Here is a 12,792-nt window from a genome sequence, read left to right as displayed (position 1 = left end):
ATCTAGAATGAGGTTGCCCAAACCCCCATTATTAGGACTCTGTATGAAAGGTAGGAGACTGAATTTTGGGCCTGGCTGTGAATTGCAGTGGAAGGATTCAAATTTCAGTCTTTGATATCTTAGCTAACCAGTGTGGCTGTAGGTCATAAGATTGGATGACAACCATGTATCATCCTTTTCCTCCTCCTCATTGTTGTCTCTGCTTTGTGACTAATGCCAAGGTTGCCCTGTGAGTCCAATCCTTCATTTTTGGATGTACTTGAGCAATTAGGAATAAAATAAACCTGCTTTGGTCTACACCAAGCTGAACCACCACTGTTGTAGTAGAATACATTCTGTCCATAGAAAGATTGTCCACTGGGATATCTTGGAGCTAGAATCTTCAAAATCTTAGTATTCAAAATGCTGTTTGAAGGGAAGGGGTGATGTCTTGGGTTTATCATTGATATCTGTATGTTTTGCTGTTCACTTGTCATTGGTGTTTGGATTTCAGCTTTTGTCTTAGTAACATTTCTTAGTATTTTTAATGGGTAATGTTCTCTTCTAAATCCTTTCCCATATAAATAATTGTCACATTGGGTAAAACTGAACAGATGGTTTTTGCTTATATGTAGAATTCTATCAAAAACTGTTAAATAGGCTGTGATGTGAAAGTAGAGTTAGTCTGAGCTGTATTAACTGTGTAGTTAACACAAGCATTAACCAGAACACTCCATGCCAAATATCATGGTACAAATTCAGCTCAAAATGGATTTTTACTTCCAGGAACAAAAATATTCTGCATAGTAGATGTTGCCATTGTTGCTGAAAACTCCTCTTAATGCAAGCATTTTTTTTAATACAGTATCTGCAGTAATAGAATGTTTAAAAGTAGGCCTCATCTCTCTTAATTCTTGGTGTCTAAAAATAAAAAAGTAAAGTGTTTCTGTACCTTCTGTGATAGGTGAGGAGAGACATGTATGTGTGTTGGCCATTCATCCCAGTCTAAGTCTAAGCTCCATGGGATGAGCTGCTCTCCAGTGGTGAGCCATTTGACCTTTTTAAATAGCAGCAGTTGAGATGGGTCATGTCCACAATCAATAGGAAACAGAGATTGTCCCATGAATGTTGTGTCCTTCAAACATGTGGCTGTCTTATGGGGGTTCCCTTATCTTTGTTACTGTTTTGTTATGGTTTCCAAACTACCTCTTCCATCCATAGAACTTCCTCTAGGAGGTTCCTCGTCTGTCTCCAAGCAGTTTCTGTCTAGGTTTAAGGAATGAAGAGGAAAGGAAAATGATTGGGGTAGGGTTTTGGTTTTGGTAGGTTTTTGTATTGTTTGGGGATTTTTTGATCAAAAATGAGCTTTCTAAATAAGACAAAGGACTTTGTGTCTCCTGATAGATAAAGGAGAGAAAGAAAAAGCAAAGTTCATTCAGTATGTTAGATTAGAAACTGATACCTCAGAGACTTGCTACAAAATAAAAGTTGCTTGGCCAGTAGATTTTACTTAGCAAGGTGAAATTTCAGAGTAGAGGTCAAATCTTTCAGGATTGAGGAGGATGTGCTAGAGAGGTAGGAACTCAAAACATTATTAGGAAAAAATGTGTTATTTCTTTGGAGTGTACCAGTGATCTGTCTTCCAGATGCTATTTACCTGTACATATATTGTCATGCTTTCTAACTACCACTTTTTTATATCTTATACATACATTTTTTTGTTAGACAATGGATCTTCAGGATTCTTTATTTAGTCTGTTGTGTGTGAGAGAGAAAGAAAGACAGGGAGAGAGAAATTCTAAGCAGTAGTCAAGATGACAGTTATGCGGAAACGTGAAAAGGGGCCAAAAAATAATAGCAACTCCCAAACTGTAACTGCTTTGGGAACAGAACTTTGGCAAAATTAATTCTGTAGATTGCTCATAATGCTTTTAAGAGAGTAGTTTGGAAGGATAAGGACTTCTAAGATTGAGTATATTCCTTCATACTTCCTTACAGAATCTGTTGGGGAAATCTTTTTTAGTTTTAGAAGATGAAGTATTGTGAAAGACTGGCTTACTAACATTGACATACTAAAATAAACTGGTGATTCGTATTAGTGGGCAGTGGAGCAGTAATCATTTTAAGTGTACTGAAGGAGTTCGGTAAAGTTGCTAATGTACAAAAATATTCTGATTATAACTAGTTGGAAAACAAGGTTGCAGTAAATGGTATTTGTATCTTCAAAAATTGTGGGAGGATGATCTTCTTGAGCTCTGGGTCTCAGTGCCATATGATATCTAATCAGAAGAGCTTAGTATGGTTCAAAAATAATTGGGCTGTTGGATGTATAGCATTCATTTATACAAGGAAAATACAAACAGCAAAACATAAACCTGGTTGTTGGATCCACAGCCTTATTTCAGGGGGGACGTATTTCTACTGGTATTGGAAAAATCAGAATGAGGTAGTAATAAGTTTGTGAGGATATGTATATGTCATATTTAATAATTAATTATTTACAGGAAGCAAGGTGGGCAGTGTTTATTTTTACCACAATACAAGAACAGATATTTAATTAATGTTCAATACCCTGAACATTAATTAAAGACTGCTTCCTTATTCCTTACATCATGTCTTGCTAACCTGTGAAGCTCAGTGTGCCATATGATAGCTAATCTGAAGAGCTTAATAATATTCAAAAATAATTAAACTTTTGGATGGAGACCATCCTCTATTATCTTATACAGGAAAAAGATAAACCCTCCAGCTTCAAAGACGAGTTGGTAATGGCCAACACTGAAAAAACTTGACTGTTGGCCATTGCTCATTAAAAAGCTTGTGGAACAGTTGCTGCTGCTGGATTAGAAGACAGAGGGGCAGACAGTCTACTAGGAGATACTGCTTGCTGAAGAAAACACTTTTACAAATGGTTGTCTTGGCCACCTTGGTTTTGCTTTCAAAGCATAAAACCTCCAGGACCAGGTGTGAAATGGCGTAATACGCCCTGCTTTTCTTGGATATTTGTTTGTACGTTAACTCAAATACTGCAATGGAGCTGTCATCCGAAAAGCAACTGAAGTTACTATTACAGTTACTGGTAGATTTCTGTCATGGCAGTACTCACTGGGATTTTTCTTTTTTTTTTGTTTTTTAATTGGAGGTGTATGTTTACTATGTGTGACTTACATTGGCATTACATGCCTCCTACAGCAGGGAGGGTGAGTGAGATTGCTTGCTTGTTTGCATATTGTGGTGAGTTAATCCTGTCTGAATGCCAGGTGCCCACCAAAGCTTCTTTATCACTCCCCTCCTCAGCTGGACAGGCAGAAGAATATATAACAGAAGGCTGGTGGGTCGAGATAAGGACAGAAGAGATCACCATCAAGGGCGAACCAGACTCAGCTTGGGGAAGTTAATTGAATTTTATTACAAATTAAGTCAGAGTAGGATAACAAGAAATAAAACCAAATGGTAAAAACACCTTACCTCCACCCCTCCCTTCTTCCCAAACTTAGCTTAACTCAAAAATTCTCTTCCTCCCCCCTCTCAGTGGTACAGGGGGGTAGGGAATGGAGGCTGCAGTCAGTTCATCACGTGTTGTCTCTGCTGCTCCTTCCTGCTCAGGGTGAGGATTCCACACTCTTCCTCTGCTCCAGCATGTGGTCCCTCCCACGGGAGACAGTCCTCCATGAACTTATCCAGCAGACTTCCCATGGACTGCAGTTCTTCACAAACTGCTCCAGCATAGGTCCTTCCCATGGAGTGCAGTCCTTCAGGAACACACTACTCCAGTGTGGGCTGCTCTCTGCATGGGGCCACAGGTCCTGCCAGGAGCCTGCTCCAGTGTGGGCTTCCCATGAGGTGACAGCTTCCTTTGGGCGTCCACCTGCCCAGGTGTGGGGTCCTCCATGGGCTGCAGGTGGATCTCTGCTCCACCATGGACTTCCATGAGCTGCAGGGGCACAGGTGCCTCACCACAGTCTACACCACAGGCTGCAGGCTCTGCTTCAGAGCCTGGAGCACCTCCTTCCACTCCTTCTTCACTGACCTGGGTGTCTAGAGGGCTGTAGCTCTCACATACTCTCACTCTCTCTTCTGTGGCTGCAATTGCTTCAGCACAGTAACTTTTTCCTCATTTTAAATATGTTATCCCCTGTCACTGACAGGCTCTGCCTTGGCCAGTGGCAGGTCTGTCTTGGAGCCAGCTGGCATTGGCTCTGTCAGACATGGGGGAATCTTCTGGCAGCTTCTCAAGAGAAGCCACCCCTGTGGCCCCCAAAACCTTGCCCCTCAAACCCAATACAAATCAACTCTGTGGACACTTATACTTGAACCAGGGAGAGAACACCATGACTGTAAAATTACTAGCTGATATGAAAATGTCTTATATTAGTTTGCAGAATATTTTTTTCTGTCAGTTTGTAAGAACAACTTATATGGTCAGATTTATTGTATGAATTTGGTTTGGATCTTATGAGATTTAAATTAGCAAGCATCTTAAAATTATCTGCATTTTTTGCAGGGTATTATAGAGAAATCGAAAGTGAAAGGAATTCCTATCATTATTGATGCAGTAAGTATTTTCCTGATTTCAGTCAGTGGTGTGACATTTAAGAATCTGTTCAGTAAATGTTCTTCTTACTGTGCTTTGCAGGATGGACTGTGGCTCATTTCCCAGCAACCTTCTCTTATTCAAGGCTACCAGCGAGCTATTCTTACTCCAAACTATATGGAGTTCAGTAGGCTGTATGAAGCCATGGTGAGCTGTTTTCCTTTTTGATATTTAAGTTTAATCTTTTAGTCCTTAAAAATAAATAACTTACTGCTGGCTCAAATATTATGTGCTGTTTCTTATATGTGGGGGAAGCACTCTCTGGGTTTTTATGCCATGGGATAATTGCCACAACAATGCATATTCTTAAACAGAGCCCTTTTTTTAAAGAAGACCCATTCTCATGCAACTTTTAGCATTGCAATGGGTATAAGAAAAAATACTTGGAAAGACTGATGATGCTGCCTTTCTTTTTCCCCCCATGCATATGCTGAAGTAGAGTGTGTTAGAATGTGTTGTTCTAGTAGCAAAATATGTACTGTGTATGGAATTCTTGTGTTGTAGCTTAGAGACCCCGTAGACAGTAGTGATCATCATGGATGTGTATTAAGACTCAGCCAAGCCATGGGGAACCTGACAGTTGTTCAAAAGGGAGAAAGAGATCTTATTTCAGATGGAGAGAAAGGTAAGTGAAGCCTTTTGCTTTGAGTAATGTGATTGTTTCATTTTGTTCGCTTTCAGTCGCAGTCCAGTGGTTGGACTATATAGCAATTGGTTGTATTCCTCTGAAGATTGAAATGGAGGGATGGCTGCCTTTGCAGATCACCTTTAGATGATTTGTGTAAATTGATATTTTAAGAGTGCAATTTAACTCATTTACTGAAAAAAGTTGCTGATTTTATTCCTCATTTAAATGATTGTAACTTATGTTTTACATTACACAGGTATTGAGAAATTTGTCGCTTACTAATATGGTTAAAGTATACTTAATAAAATTAGCTGCCTGTCTGATGCTTTTTATGCTGATCATTTACTGTTATCAGTATAAAATTAATTCACAAGTACCTTCATCACATTTTGACTGCATGGTCTTATTTCAAATACATAACAAGCAGCAGCTCTGCTTCTAATTACTTAAATGCTAATCTCTGATAAATGTTTATGCTGCTTCAGAACTGTTTTGTATATACAGTCAATTTTTCATTATTGGGAGCCATGGGAGTATTTTGTAACAGAAAAACAGATGTAAAGTGACAACTGGTTTGTGCAGAGCCACCTTCCACATACCCCATTAGTGCAGATACTGTAGCAGACTGTGAAACAACTGGTACCTGGAAGCAATGTAGTTACACCCATGTGGTAAAGGACTTAGGTCCTTCCAAGTTGCCCCACAGGAAGTCTGCTGTCATATTTGCACCCATGGCAACCTTGATTTGTAGCCTTGGATGGTCTGGCCAGGCTTAAGGGAAGGTGAACACCGCCAGAGGATAAATGTGTTGACTCCAGTTTATGCCAGCTAGAGAGCTTTAGAGTGCTGTAGTTGTCTTCTTTTTCTGCTTTTATGTCAACAATGTCTTTTTATACAGGAATGTTGCTTTCTTATGAATGTTGAGAAAACCAGTGAGCGCTTTAGATTGAACACATTGCCTAGTATATGTCTGCTCCCCTTTTGAGCTGTTATTCTTGAAATAAGTGTACTCCCCCTGCCCCCCCATTTCTGGAGAGAAAGGTCGCTGTCTCTAATGTCTCTTATCATGCAGGATTCAAAGAAACAGGAAACAACTGAAACTCTTTACAGTTTCAATTTTGAATATTCACATGTGGCACAAGTTTGATGTATGTCTTGTGTGGTTTGGGGGTTTTTCATTGGCTTTATTTTTTTACCCCACCTTGATTTTTGTCTCTGTTGTGTTCTGATATTTTTTTCTATTAGTGAAGTGGCTTTTGATTTGAAATAAAACCAGTTCTGTGCCTTTATAGCTGTTGATTGATGTCCAGCTATAGGCTGCTTTCTTGTTCTTACCTTGTTTCCGTCACTGATGCTTTGTCTCCTGAATTATAGACATTACAGGCAGCATTACTGAGCTGTAAGAAAGCAATTATCAGGTTTAATGCAGGTTAGAATGTCTGCTACAAAAACTGTTTTTAGAGTTTGCATGACTTGCAAGAAGGTTCCTGAGAATTCTTCAGGAATTATAGACTTCAGCTTCCTTTTAACAAGAATGTTCTTTGGGTCTGGTCTGTCAGTCATTTTTTTTAAAGCTTCTCAAATGCAAAATTACATTAAGAAAGGAGATTCTACTGTGTGCTCTGTGCCACAACATGGAATATGTTGTCACTGACCTTCAACTCTCTCCCAGGTTTTTTGGTCTTAACTTTTTTCATCTGTCTCTTCTTATGATTTGATGTCATTTTTTTCAGCTAAGACAACATGCATCTTGATTCCTGTGTGAGGGAAATCCAGATGATTGGATCAGGCCAATGTCCTCTGAGCACAAACATTATGAAAAGATCTGTGTACTCCTCTTTATTTATCATGTCATCATCCCTTTGTAGTGATTAAGGCGTGCCTATTTTCAGGCATTTTCTGCTTGAGCTCCTGTGCTTAGCATACTGACACTTTAGTTTTCATATATCACTTTTTAACTTTCTCCTTTAGGAATACACTACATGCATGCTTTCTGGGTAAAAAAAAAAAGGGAGTAAGGGGGGAAAAGTGAGTCTCAATGCTCTCCAGGAAAACCAGAATTTGAGAAATTGCAAACTTTACTATGTAACTTTAGTGTTTTGTGCTTGGCTATTCTGGAAGGAAGGCTTTTTGAGGGTGCCAAATTTTGCAGTAGGGAAGATTGGCTTGGTGAATACCTTGTAGGATGGAGTGATTGTGGTGGTTATTTTCACAGTACTTTTGTTCATGAGTCTGTAGGAAATTCAGTAGACAACTTATTTCTGTTAGCTGAAGACAAAAAGGGTTACCAGGTGATTTGGTATAAGCTGGAAGTACAGGTGTTGGTGAAGGATTACTATCAGCAAATAGCTTCGAAATCTAAGCAGAGAGGCTCAATAAATTCTGTTTGGGAGCTGAGGCTTAATGAATTCAAAGGCAGATTTTATTAGCTACTACAGTAACATGCCAGGGACTTTGGCAGATTGCCATACTGTGAAGTGTCTGGACACCTTTGAGGTTTGTTTTTGCAGATCAGATTAGCTGGTACAGGTGGTTCCTTACGACCTCAAAGTCAGTACCGAATCACATACATAGCCTCTGTGAAAGTAGTAGTAGTCCTCCACTATAAAGGAGGTTTTTCTATAATTTGTCTTCATTTCAGTCATGAGCTGCCAACTGCCCTGTAAACGTAATCAACAAAGATTTTAAATTAAGTTTTATATACTCTTTTTCTCTTTCCTTTTGCAATTTCACATTATAGCTTGGTCTACAGTTGTTGATTCCCTGCTCTACAAAGATGAGCTTCACCATGCTCTTGGTAGGTGATATCAGTGCCATCACTGACCAGGGTAGGAATGAGTACTCAGCCTGTGGGTAAAAGGTAAGTCAGCTTTTATTCGCTATGGCACAGCTCTCTAAGGTTATTATTTTATTATTCTTTGGAGAACTGGTCAATAATAAAGTGTGGTTATACCAGTCTTAGTTCCTAACATGTTTAAAATTTGGTTAGGTCCTTGAAGTAGAGGATTTGGATTTTGATTTTTAAACATTATAATGAGTTCCTCTGTATTTTCCCCAGCACCTTTGTTTAGCCCTCTTTCCTTCCAAGAGGCAGGCTTTATGGGTAACCATCCTGCTACTGCCTGTGACTATTTTTACCTGAAGTCAATAGCCAAATACAGTTTCTCTCCAGTTGCCCAGCTGTGACTATGGTCAAGAGAAGCAAAGAAGCACGCAAGAGGTTATACTGATTACTGACTGTGGGGTAAAAAGCCAACTCTTGCCCTAACTCCTCAAGCAGTACTTCTAATTTCTGACATTCATCTCCCTATACAGCCGTAAAGGAAGCTATTCAGTGCTTGTCACTCTGGGGCTCACTCACAGCTGCTGAGCAAATCTTGCCTGAATTTTTAACTAAGAGGCAGCACCTTCATCTCCAGTCCTGCTTCTGCAGAGTGAGCAAAACAGGGAGGTCACAATTCCTGTCCATTGTGCCACTGTGCACTCTACTGCCCATGCAGCCCACCCTGCCATCTCCCTGGCACTGCTCACCTGTCATCATGATTATCCCCTGGCTCCTGTGCCTGTCCAAGAAAACTAATATAAAATTTGGGTCATTTTCTTTTAACTTACATTGCCTGGTATCTCGCATTCAAGGACTTACCTAAGTTTTAAAAATGTGATTAGGGAATATAAAAGTATAAGCACCCTTTATATAAAAGCCAACTTACATTTTCCACATCAGTTGAGTTATTTTTCCAGCCAAAGTCATTAAACTTGGTTTCCCTGTCTGTATGCACTCTGGGACATGTTTCTGGGACTCCACAATCTCCAGCTATCTGCTTTTGTGAAGTAACTTGCAAAAGGAAAAAGATAAATTTCTTACTAGTGTAAGTATATGTCAGGTCAGAGATGTATATTGGGATTTTACTCAAAATCTCATAAATAGTCTAAATCAGAATCTTGCATTTGATGGAGCAAAATGATCCTTGATAGCTACATTATTTTGCATAGAAAATTGAAATCTTAAGCCTTTTAATTAAACTAGAATGCGTTTGTTGCGTAGGGTGGCTCATGTTAGCTGATTAATCCAGTTGGGTCGTAGCAGAAGTCAGAATGGCTGCATGTTTCATACATGGATTCCTGAGCACATTAGGGTGAGCGTGAAACTCCTTCTCTCTAAGAGGAAAGCAAGTGCAAAGAATTGTTCAGGATGTCTGAGATTCAGGAGTTAAATTTTAATCTCTGGGCTGTCTTTCAGTCTGCAGTCCCAGTAAATGTGATGTTTCACAGGTTCTTTAGCCTTCTTTACCATCATCAGTACTACGTGTTTAGCTGTAACTAGCTATCTCATATTTCACATGTTGTGTTCTAAATACAAATGTAAAAGAAATTAATCTCTGGGATGGTTTTTTTCACTACTGTGTGAACATGGTGAATCAGGAACAAGCAGACATACATGACTTTTTATTCTACTTTTGTTTTCTGAGTGTGATGTATCTAGGAGCTGGCATTGTAAATGGTGCTGCCTGTGTACAGCACAAAATTTGTGCTTCCCAGTTAACTTGCAGTGTTTGAGCTCAGCGAAACTGCTACATTCTGATTTTTTTCCTTCAAAGAGAGGACAGCTATTTTCAGTTACATAACAGACTGCTGGTTTTTGGTTTGGTTTGGTTTTTTTTTAAGTTAAGCATACAATACCCATAAATAGGTCATTCTTCTGGACTTTGATCTGCCAGCAGATTTTGGGCTGGGAGTTCTTTCAGCTTAAAATTTGGCAGTGGTACAGTTAAGTGTGACATTGTGGTCTGAATGCTTTCCCAAATTCTAACGCGTATCATATCTTCAAGGAGTGCTGAAAAGGGAGTGATGATATCTTATTTTATGGCCTGAAATACATTAAACATAGAGCTACTAAATGACTTGGCCATAGTTGCCCAGGTCTGGGGCAGAGTTTTGAATTGTTTGGAGCCTAAAACTCTTGAATTTCTACTTTCCAATATTCTGTCAGTATGACAGCCTGCCATTTTTTGTTTCTCTTGCATTCATATTTCATTACAAATTATTTCCATGGAATTAAGTACACAAGAAATCCATGTGACTATATGTGAGGGATATTGTGTTGTATTTGCTGCCTAAAGCTCTGGCAGTATTTATGTGCTATTAACTCACTGGGACTGCGTTGAAACTATTGAATAGAACTGTGGTTGTTCTGACTCTAGCAGATCTCCTTGCCATACTTCATGGAGGCGTTTCTTCACTCATGACATTTTTATTTCATCTAGCCTTTTCTTATGATAGTATGTGTGCGTTGCATGGATAAGTGCTGGGGAGCTGGGTATTTTTTTTTTCTGCAAAGTTACTTAGCATAAAAAAGTTTTCATTAAAAAACTGACTGTTACTTATACTGAGGTGGGTTTTTTTGATTCATCACCCTGAGAAATAATGACATCAGATTTGGTTGCCCAGACCTATTAGAAAACAAAACAAGACACCCTGTCCCAACACCCAAGCCACCTTGACCAACATTAATTTTGTGTTTCTCTCTCTTACGGTCTGTCAGTTGAATTATAGCTGAAACTCTCCATTATTTGGATCGGACTGGTGTCTGACTACTTGACCTGAAATGGCCTTGGTTGTTGCCTTTCAAAATCGACACGTGATGATTGTGGTGATTTTAGTCTTTGGAGTTTCCTTTTTGTCCTGTGTCCAGTCATCTTGGTCTCCTCAGCTGTTCCAAGAACCATGTTTTCTAGGTTTTCTGATGTACATGTCCGTCCCTAGTTGAATGTGCTGCAGCCTCACTGAGCAATGGACCAAAAATTGCTTCATCCTCCTGTAAATACATAATTCCGCATATCTCCAGGGAATAGAACTGCCCACCTTCTCAGCATCATCACTGTCTGTTCAGTCATGTCCGTCTAATCGAGGTCTTATAACTTTGCCACTGGTTGTCACTGCTCAGTGCAACATAAGGACATCAGTCCCCTGGTCCTTAAAGAACTGCTGGAGATGACTTCACAGCAGGGCACAGACATTTAGTGGGGGATGTTGCACTGGGGGAGTGGGAAGACAGCAGTTTATTTTATTTTTCTAAGAGAAGGCTGGGAAAAGCCATCCAGAAGACCTTGTCCTATGCTGATTTGGCAGTATGCCAGTTTGTCTTGATGGTAGTTGGGATTCCTTCTTTTGTTTTAAAAGCTTTTAATAGTGACTGTAATTCAGAGGAATTTTTAAATCCTTTCCTATTGCCTGTTGTAATGTTCATCGTCCTTTTATTTTGAGATATTCTGTGATCAGCTGAGCTTCTGCTCAAAGAATTGCTGAAGCGTTATACTTTTCCCTCCTCATTCAAGTGAATTTCCTGTAGTTCTGCTTCTCTGAAGGTATTCCATGGATTTGTTTTCCAGCATCTCTGTGCAGAGTACAAAGGTCTGCTTTTGTTGTTGCCTGTGAGGTAGTCTGCACATATTTGAGACTTACTTTTTTAAAACCACAAACAAAAGACCACTTTTTTTTTTTTTTAACAGAGTATTATAATTGGCCTAGTTTGAGGAGAGCTTGCTTTCCTGTACAGCTCAAAAATGACTGGAAGGTTGTGGGGCTACAGAATAGTGGCAGATGGTGACATACAGCTAATAAGCAGGGGCTTGTGCTCAGCTGTCAGTCAGAAGGCCCCAAAGCTTTTGAACGGAGGATTTCCATCCTGCCTCCTGCCAGGAGTTCAAGCCCTCAAAGTGAAAATCCTGTGAGATAGCGTCTTCAAAGTAGCAGAATTAGAGGTAATTTCTCCAAAGCACTGTATTTAAAATAAAAATAAGAATAAGCCACGCACCTAAAAGGGCATACCTTCTTCAGATAGCTAACTCAGAAGGGCATTTAACTTGTGAAATTTGACATTAGCTACTGCTCACTGAGAAACACATCTAGAATCTTAATTTGAGAGGGGGGAGGGGGAAGGGGAGAAAAGTGATTGGGAAAATGAACTGCTGGCAACGCTGCAGTGGTGTCGTTGTGTTCGTGGTGACTAATGAATCTTTGCCCTCTCAGTGGCAGCAAACACACACAACTGCCTGGCCTCACAAGCCCAGCAATTATTGCTGGAAGAATTGGTAGGAAATGGAAGTGAAGTACAATTCTTTGCTGTTCCAGAAATTAACTATGCTAATGGACTGGAAGGGGTTTATTGGCATTATGTAGTTTTTTACTGCTTGCTATTTAAGAAGATTTACCTGCAAGTCCTTAAGTTTCGTTCAGATTTTTCCCATGAGTTTATAAGAGAAAAATTGCATTTGAAAAATATGGGTACTACTCCCTCTAAACCACCTGGGCTGCTCTGTTTATACACCGTGGAGAAAGCCAGCCCAGGTGACTTGGGGTAAGAGCTGTTCTCCAAGCAATGTCTTGCTTTATACTTTGCTTGTGTATTTGGTGTGCTCAGGAGCACACAAACAGTTGTGTACACAGTCCTGAACCTGAGTAGCTCTGCAGTAGCTGGCTGGAGATGCTAAGGATCACTACTTGGCCACTGGTGATTCTGCCAGCTCTTCCGTTCTCCTAGGAGAGGAAAACAAGTTTCTCCTGTTTTTTTTTTTTCAGAGCTAAGCAAGAA

At 39.8% G+C, this 12,792-nt stretch overlaps 1 protein-coding gene across 1 annotated transcript in view; it reads left to right on the top strand.

Annotated features, from left to right (window-relative positions):
* Positions 1 to 12,792, top strand: part of NAXD (NAD(P)HX dehydratase) — a 49,753-nt gene that overhangs the window by 31,567 nt on the left and 5,394 nt on the right. The window contains exons 6-8 of the mRNA XM_017817301.1: positions 4,484 to 4,534; positions 4,616 to 4,720; positions 5,078 to 5,198. Coding sequence (XP_017672790.1) covers positions 4,484 to 4,534; positions 4,616 to 4,720; positions 5,078 to 5,198 — 277 coding nt within the window. The remainder of the gene's footprint in view (positions 1 to 4,483; positions 4,535 to 4,615; positions 4,721 to 5,077; positions 5,199 to 12,792) is intronic.

This window comes from Lepidothrix coronata, unplaced genomic scaffold (assembly GCF_001604755.1).
Source record: "Lepidothrix coronata isolate B3197 unplaced genomic scaffold, Lepidothrix_coronata-1.0 Scaffold60, whole genome shotgun sequence".
Classification (NCBI taxonomy): domain Eukaryota; kingdom Metazoa; phylum Chordata; class Aves; order Passeriformes; family Pipridae; genus Lepidothrix; species Lepidothrix coronata.
Note: the sequence above shows the minus strand (reverse complement) of the source record. Positions and strands in the feature narration are given on the sequence as shown.